This window comes from Podarcis raffonei, chromosome 10 (genome assembly GCF_027172205.1).
Source record: "Podarcis raffonei isolate rPodRaf1 chromosome 10, rPodRaf1.pri, whole genome shotgun sequence".
NCBI classification, from domain to species: domain Eukaryota; kingdom Metazoa; phylum Chordata; class Lepidosauria; order Squamata; family Lacertidae; genus Podarcis; species Podarcis raffonei.
This window is the reverse complement of record NC_070611.1, coordinates 7,514,973-7,523,615: the sequence shown is the minus strand read 5'-3', so window position 1 is coordinate 7,523,615 and position 8,643 is coordinate 7,514,973. Positions and strand designations below refer to the sequence as shown.

General features: G+C 43.7%; 1 protein-coding gene across 1 annotated transcript in view; it reads right to left on the bottom strand.

The window, feature by feature from the left end:
* Positions 1-6,404: 6,404 nt before the first annotated feature.
* LHFPL3 (LHFPL tetraspan subfamily member 3) overlaps positions 6,405-8,643 on the bottom strand; it is a 258,014-nt gene continuing 255,775 nt past the window's right edge. The window contains exon 3 of the mRNA XM_053406529.1: positions 6,405-8,183. Coding sequence (XP_053262504.1) covers positions 8,155-8,183 — 29 coding nt within the window. The 3' untranslated portion in view covers positions 6,405-8,154. The remainder of the gene's footprint in view (positions 8,184-8,643) is intronic.

Sequence of the window (8,643 nt, the reverse complement as noted above, 5' to 3'; positions counted from 1 at the left end):
GCAACAGGTTCTGGTTTGTGGGTCTTTTAAAAGGCGAAGTCAGTACATCCTGCGGGCTGGACATCTGCCCAACGTGGGCCAGCCTAGGCTGGCAGCAATCCCTCTTCCTTAGAGGGGTGAAGGAGGAATATGCTTGTTTTTGTGACAGCTACCCAGGCATTGCCCCCATTGGGATGAATTCCTATGCAGGAAATTTCGTGTGGCACTGAGGGACTTTGTAAATGCTTCGTACCATTAGAAGCGCTTGTTGGCATCTGTCTGTCATGAGAGGCAATGGGGTGCACCTCTGGGGGTGAAGCCAAACTGCTGTGTTAGGAGCACCAAAGTGACTGCCCCGGGGTGCAAGCCTGGGCAGTGTGTATGGAGGTCCTGGGTTGCCCAGATGACAACATCCCCCTCTCAGCCTCACTGATGTGGTCCAAAGGAAAGCAGAGCAAGACATTTGGCACCAGCTTGGCTGCAGGAGTTGCCAGACAGATGCATACAAGTTGCCACCCAACTGTCTTAGGGACTCTGCTCTGGTATTGTGGAGGGTTTTCTCATTAGCCCTTTCTTCTCCCAGAAATATCCTACAAGGCAGTGGAGGTTTAGGATCAAAGTTTTCCTTCTCCTAGATGGGAGAGCCAGTGTGGTGTAGTGGTTAAGAGCGGTGGACTCGTAATCTGGTGAACTGGGTTCACTTCCCCACTTCTCCACATGCAGCTGCTGGGTGACCTTGGGCTAGTCACACTTCTCTGAAGTCTCTCAGCCTCACTCACCTCACAGAGTGTTTGTTGTGGAAGGGAAGGGAGATCGTTAGCCACTTTGAGACTCCTTAGGGTAGTGATAAAGCGGAATATCAAATCCAAACTCTTCTTCTTCTACCCTCCCAGGCTGATGAGCCCTATGCCTTCTTGACCATTGGACCCACTGCTAGTCTCATCTGCTCAATCTACTACAGCCTGTCTTCACCTGCAGAGGAAGTCCCTAACTCACTGAGGGTTTCAGACTTATCGGCTACCCTCATCTGGTTTAGCCAACCAGTCAAAGCTGTTCCCAGGTATGGCCGCTGTTGCATGCTGACAGCTTCTAGGAGTCACAGGTGAGCGTTGAGTGCAGGGTGGTGACCAAAGATGAAGGACCAGGTGCGCAGCCTGGGAGTCATTCTGGACTCACAGCTGTCCATGGAGGCGCAGGTCAATTCTGTGTCCAGGGCAGCTGTTTACCAGCTCCATCTGGTACACAGGCTGAGACCCAACGTGCCTGCGGTCTGTCTTGCCAGAGTGGTGCATGCTCTAGTTATCTCTCGCTTGGACTACTGCAATGCACTCTATGTGGGGCTACCTTTGAAGGTGACCTGGAAACTACAACTAATTCAGAATGCAGCAGCTAGACTGGTGACTGGGAGCAGCCGCCGAGACCATATAACACCGGTCTTGAAAGACCTACATTGGCTCCCAGTACTTTCCGAGCACAATTCAGAGTGTTGGTGCTGACCTTTAAAGCCCTAAACGGCCTCGGTCCAGTATACCTGAAGGAGCGTCTCCACCTCCATCATTCTGCCTGGACACTGAGGTCCAGTGCCGAGGGCCTTCTGGAGGTTCCCTCGCTGCGAGAAGCCAAGTTACAGGGAACCAGGCAGAGGGCCTTTTCGGTAGCGGCGCCCACCCTGTGGAACGCCCTGCCACCAGATATCAAAGAGAAAAATAACTACCAAACTTTTAGAAGACATCCGTAGGCAGCCCTGTTTAGGGAAGCTTTTAATGTTTAATAGGTTATTGTATTTTGTTGGAAGTCACCCAGCCAGATGGGTGGGGTATAAATAATAAAAAATTATTATTATTATTATTATTATTATTATTATTATTATTATTATTATTATCATCTTCCCTCCCCTAACACACCATCAGAAGCAGGGAGATAAAACTACCAAGCTGAGGACAATGAAGATGAGAAACTAGATTTAAAACTACGGCAGGGCTGGGCAACGTGTTGTGTCTGGCAGAGGTTGTTGGGCTACAATGTCCATTGTCTCCGATCATTGACCATGAAGGCTGGTGCTGATGGGAGTCCAACCACTTCTGGATGCCACAGGCTGCCCATGCCAGACCTACAGCAAAATGTGAGGAGACGCCACATCCCAGCACACACTGCTTCCCCACAAGCCCTCAGTGTGACTAATCCAGCAAAACGTTTGCTGGTGAGACAAAGTCTTTAGCTGTCACGCATTCTTTCCGCACTATGTCCAGTGTGTACACCTGTGGAGCCAATAAAAATGGTAAGGGTGTTGCGGACCAGTTCCTGACATGTGGAAAATTTAGAGGTGCTGTATGGATTTCAGAGTGTGCCATTAAAAAGGGGCATCGGGTGTTAAGGCCCAATGTTCCTCTCCTTCTCGCTCTGATATGTGAACCTGATTTTGGTTTTCCTGGTCACTTCCAAATTATTTAAGAGTTTATTGAGCATTGATGTGATCAGTTAAAATGTCCAACCAGTGAGCTTACTAGATCAATGGACTCTGCAAGACAGTTTAGCTGCTCTGCAGACTTCTGCAAGACATTAGCACATTTGCAGCTAATTTGCAATTCAAATAGATTTGCTAAATCTGATAAGACAATACTACAAGGCCTTCTTGCATACATTTTCATCCATAGCTTTGGGATGTTTTTATTGGATTTATTATTTTTCCCAAGCCATCCCGGGAATTTATCTGAAGGGTTAAGAAAAAAAAATCCCATAATAAATAAAACCACATTTACATTTGAGTAAGCAACTTAGGCTTTCTTATTGAACAATTCTAGACATGTTTTCACAGCAGTAAGCCCTGCCATATTCAGTGGGACTTACTTGCAAGTAAGTGTGCCTAGGCCAGAAGCTTTAATTTACTGCTAATTAGCTAATTAGTTGCTTCATAGCACAGCACAACCTTAGAAGACGATACCTGGATGAGATAAGGTACAAACCATATAGAATAATACTTATAATGCTATTCATCATGTAAGTACTGTATAGCACTAAGGGCATAAAGATTGTAATATTGGCCTTTTAAGCCACCTTGAAAAGTAAGATGTAAATATTAAATTATTATTTGAAGGTCTGAATACTAAAACCTGCATAGCTGTCTACTTTATTTTCATCATAGAGGAAGCTGTAAGTTGGGGTGTTGAGTCAGAGGAAAGAGTCCAAGCTTTCAGTCTTAGGCAGACTTGCCAATGTGTATCTCCTATTGCATCCTATTCATTCCTTCCATATGAATGCCTGTAGAACGGGCCATTGCACCCTCGTGGTGACTCTGGAACTCAGAGCTATCGTTCAGAAGTCCTTATCAGCCAGTGAGATGATTGTGAACAAATTCCATTGTCAGTGCTGCACCTCTGGTTAATTTCATTGATACCTTAAATAAAAGATGCACCACTGTACATCTTTTATACTACAAAAGTTGTGAGAAAAACGACTGGGATAAGCTTTTTTTCTAAAAAAAAAAAGGAGGGAGGGAGGGAGAGAGAGAGAGAGAGAGAGAAAGAAAGAAAGAAAGAAAGAAAGAAAGAAAGATAGAACAGCCACATCTGAATGAACTAGAGAGAAAGGCACTAGAACACTTTATTCTAGTATGCTACAAAAATTCATTATTTATCTTTATTAGGTACTTTAATAACAAGCATACCTTAAAGTAACAAAAATTATTGTTCTTTGTTTCTTCAGAAAGGCAGGTATTCCAACAGATTTCTTTACAATTTGTTGACCTTTTTCTTTTCAAAAAAAAACAACACAAAGAGAAACAAAGCAAAGAAACCAAAGACCACAATTCTTTTTGACATGTTACAATGGGGCGACCTGGTGGAAAGTGAAAACACTTTAAGAAGTTAAAAACAGACTCCTACTTACATTGAATGATGTATGTACTTAAAACTGTTTTGCTTCCTTTATATATATATATATCTATATATATCTATGTACATCTATATACACACACACAGGTATCTACACACAAATGGTCATGGGGAAACCCACATCAGTTTGCAAGATTTTTGCAGTAACATTACTGGGCCACAGTGAGAAACAGGATGCCGAGAGGTGGGAACATCTGCTGAAGAGAATAACGAGTTTTGCTTTCACAATTTGGGTCTAAGGACCACCCCGCCATATTGGTACCAACAAAGTCAGCGATGGCCAGTTTTGTCAGGACTAGGTCATGGGATCTGATGAGCCCCGATAGGTCAAAGAGCTTTGGATCAAATCAAAAGTGGCAATTTTCTGGAAATGTCAGGTGTTGTGGAGTCAACACTGGAGTCAACAACGGTCAGAAACAGAGGGCTATGGTGGGAGGGCAATGGTCACTGCTGGATAATTCATCTTTGGAAGGCTAAGACCAAAGCACAGACCAGAGGGAGGTTGAGGACGAAGCAGATACGGAGAATAAAACTTTGTATGGCAATGGAAGGTAGGAAAGCACAAATCCAAAGAGATAAGTTGCTCTGGTAAGGGCCAGAAGTTGACCAGAAAGGTGTCATACTTAATTTGGGGTCACCAGAGGCTAATGAGAAGCCAGGAACAGCACCAAACATAGTCATGAGGACAGAAAAGGACCAATCCTCATCTCCCAACCCAAGCTATCCTTTGCAGAAGATGCTGCTACGGTCAGGAAGGTTTCTGGTTCAAGCTCTTGAGAGGATGCGATGTGAAAGACAATGACTTTTTTGGGTGTGTGTGTTGTCTGTTCTGGACAACGACTCATGGTTCAACACGTGATTGAAATATTGAGGGTTTCCCAGGAAGTGGCAAACTAGAAACACACTGCTGTTCACAATAATGGCCACCACACATCAAAAAGCCAAGCATTCACATTACTACCTCAGCAGAGTTGCTGTGTGATGTCAGGACCAGCTGATCAGAGTTTGGGCTGATGTCCTTTCTGGCATTTCCCTGTAATACTCAAGACAACTCTTACCTTTTAAGCACCGAAATCTGGTTTTTTGCCCTACGGCAAGAGGTAGCCAAAGTCATGCCACTGAGTTCTTTTGGACCGCAGCATCCATCAGCTCCAGCCAGCATGGCCAATGGTCAGGGATGATAGGAGTTGTACTTTACACTGGGGGGGGGCATTTTAGCTACCACTGCCCTTCAAGAACTTCTGGCACGATGCTCCTTTGCCTTTACTGCTTTTCTCTCACAGCAGGGGGTGGGGGTGGGGTTTTCTGTCACAGTGTAAAGGGTTAGATTAGATGAATCTCTGGTCCTTTCCAACCCTAAACATTCCATTTTATAACCAAGGATATAACTAGCGTGGGAATAAGCCCTGCTGAATGCATTAGACCTTATTTTTGAGTAGACGCATATAGGATTGCAATGTAAGGCTGCAGTCCTGTGCATACTTACTTAAGAATAAGGCTGGCTGAAGTTACATTTGAGAACACACGCATCGGATTGGGCTGTAAGGGTGCAATCCTAAATACACTTACTAGGGAGCAAGTCCCACTGAATTCTGTATTCCGGGTTAACCCAAGATAACTTTATCATTGATGCCACTAATTACTATCATTTCTGATGGGAGCCTAAGGGACGCCTGAGGCAGAAACCACCAGGCCACAGAAAGCAATCAGATGGCAATTCATATTATAACATTTAAGACGAACAACAATAGTAACAAATTAAAAGGAAAAGAAAAAAGAATTGGGACATGACCCAGACAAATAATGACTCCATTAATCTGATGGTGGAATCATACATTGTGAGAAAAATGGGTTGCCAAGGAAAACATCCTTATTCTCCTTTTAAACATCTAGTTCAATGATGTCCTCCTGATATCATCAGATCTGGAGTATTCCAACCCCATTTTGCGAATAGTTGGTAGGGGAACAATATCCTTACATCAGGACATACATTAAGGTGTGCTACTTTTGACAGAGGAGATAACTCAACCCAAGACATCCATTTTTGTTCAGTTTGGCCCTTATTTACTATCTCCCTAGTTAGGCAGAACACCTAGCGATCGAGATTCATCGCAGCCACAGGTGTGCAGGACTACATAGTAAATATGCTACTTCTGTTTAACCAAACCTTGGGTTGTCTAGACATTTCCTCCAGGCTGTTCAAGATTAATGAAGTTTCCCTGTACTTCCACTGACTTTCATCCAAAGCCCACGGCGAGCCATTTTGTCCTTGGAACCTCGGGAGGGAATCACATTATACAGCACCACTGTGAAAAAGACGCTATGAATATCTATTTATGCTGTATAACAATGTTATCGGTAACTTGCTCTGGCAAACACTCAGCACACAGCACTGGAATACTACAGTGCTGGGGGCAGGATGAGCACCTAGAGAGTGGGGAAAAAAGTTGTTTACTTAGAAAGAAGCCTTTTAAATATATTGATAGCGTGTCCATAGGCATTTCAATCAGAGAGACAAGCAGCTTTAAACACAAATGGCTTTCTGCAGATTTATTCAAAAATGCAAAATCTAGCTTGTTTTCCCCAAAACCCCTTCTATTACAGCGTGATTTTCTTATGCTAGATGCAGCGGTGAATGGTGAACCAGAGTTGTAAAGGAGAAGTAGCGCATCCTTACGTAGTGCCCACCTGTGGCAAACAGTTACCAGTTTCTGTCTGGTATAAGTAATTAGTAAGCATTGTGCGATGTTGTGCATGGAGGGAGCCATACTGATAATACATTACTTAAAGTCAAGTTTTCTAAAGGCAGCAGAGGAGCAGAAAGATGGCGCTTTAAAACTGGCTGAAGAAAATATCACTGAGAGCAGAAATGTACCTCTTATGTATTTCCCCCATTCAAATGGATTCCCACAATGGACTGGTTTGCCTCAAAGCCTCGTGTGGCAATGATACAATAAAAACGTAGCTGCCCAGAGTTAGCTCTCTTTGTTCTCTACTTTGAGCTAGTTGGAATAATTATTTCAAGCAGTCCTTTCATTGCTATTTGTAAAGAACGTCCATTTCCTTCTCTCAGATCAGAGAAACGGTAAAAGTGTGTCACGTCAGCTCTTACATGGTTACATTTCGGATGCCAAGACTAACTCTACATGGTTTACCAACCTTACTGTGTCATGTTTTGCAAAATGGCTTCCCACTAGACGTCAGCAGCACTTACCCCCAACTGCCAACTCAACATGAGGGAGCTGGCTGAGTTTGCTTCAGGAGGCAGATCTGGGGTAGCAATTTCTTGAAATATTATCTTAAACACACACACACACACACACACACACACACACGACAGACACATTTGGACTGTCTGCTTCAGGCACAAAAATGTCTTGGGCCTATCTTTTACACCTCCGTTCTCAACCTTACCTTATCTGAGCTCTCTTCCCTCCACAGTTTATAATTTGACTGGGAGGCAAGGAGGGGAAAGGAGACATGCTACAAGGAACCTATTGGGTAAAGAAGGTCCCCAATGAATCTCTGGAATAGCCTGCGAAAGAATTGTGGAAGGAGATGGGTCACTCGTCACTTTACGGGTTTTCATGTTTCCTTCTCACGGAGATTTCGCAGTTTGGGAGCCACCATCTCAGAGCCTTTGCAGAATGAGAATTCGAGTCTGAAACAGCCACAGAGTCGCTACGCACAGAGAGTAAACAGAACATGTAGGCAAAGAATAAAGAAGCATTGTGTTTCAAAGGCCAAATGAGGTGCAGCAATGGTGGGTTCAAAAAGTTTACGCCATTTCCTCTGTAACCTGAAACGTAAGAGAGTCTTTTCTGCAGCGATGCTGGATGATGCCCTCTCTGGTTCCTGGTGGCCGGAACAGGAATTCTCTGAGTTAACTGCCCCCGCCTTGTGAAATGCTTTATCTTAAAGGATTTTGCTTTTCAGTTGAAATAATAATATTTTTTTTACAAACCTCCTTGGTGCATGTATATTAATATGTTTACCTAGTGACAACTATACCCCCGTTTAAAATTTATTCCCCTTATGTGACTTTTCATGCATGCCTTCTGAATGTTGCATCCAGTGACAGTTCCTAATGAGCTGGTGGGTAAATCCAGGATCGAATCTCTCTCCAGAGAACCACTTGCATGTCTGGCTTCACTGTGTTTAGAAGGCAGCTCTTGGCAGTCAGACTTTTTATTCTGTGTTACATTCTCCATCACAGGCTCCCTTCCCAAGCGTCTTCCCATTTAATGCTGATGTACAAAAGCTGTTACTTGGTTTTGTTTTGTGCTCATTCTAGTGAGGATTGGCTTAGCAGAACTGCAAAACAGAGAGAGAAAGAGAAAAGCCAAGTTAGCGCTGGAGGACATATTAGCCGAGGCATTCCTAGGCTTTCCTATCCCTTGATATGGCAAACCTCCCCTTTCCGTTTGTTATAAAAGCTGTCAGGCTTAGGCCGAGCCCAGGCTGAGACACTTCATGAAAAGCAAGGTTTTCTCTGCATGTCTTTTGTTCATCACTTGAGGTTCTCAGGTAAGAACAAAGCAACAGAAACAGCACAACACAGTTCCTTGGCTCAGGAGCCACATGAGATAAAAGATAAAAGGCAAGAGACTGGCTCACCTATATTTACTAAAAACCTCTCCAGGACATGCTTCACTGTAATGAAACTCCCAAGGAAGGGTTGTGACAGTCATAAAAAAATAAAACTGAATAAAAACATATAGGTGGTAGAAAATGAAAAACGGAAGAGCAGAACAACAACAAGAAGAAACATGCA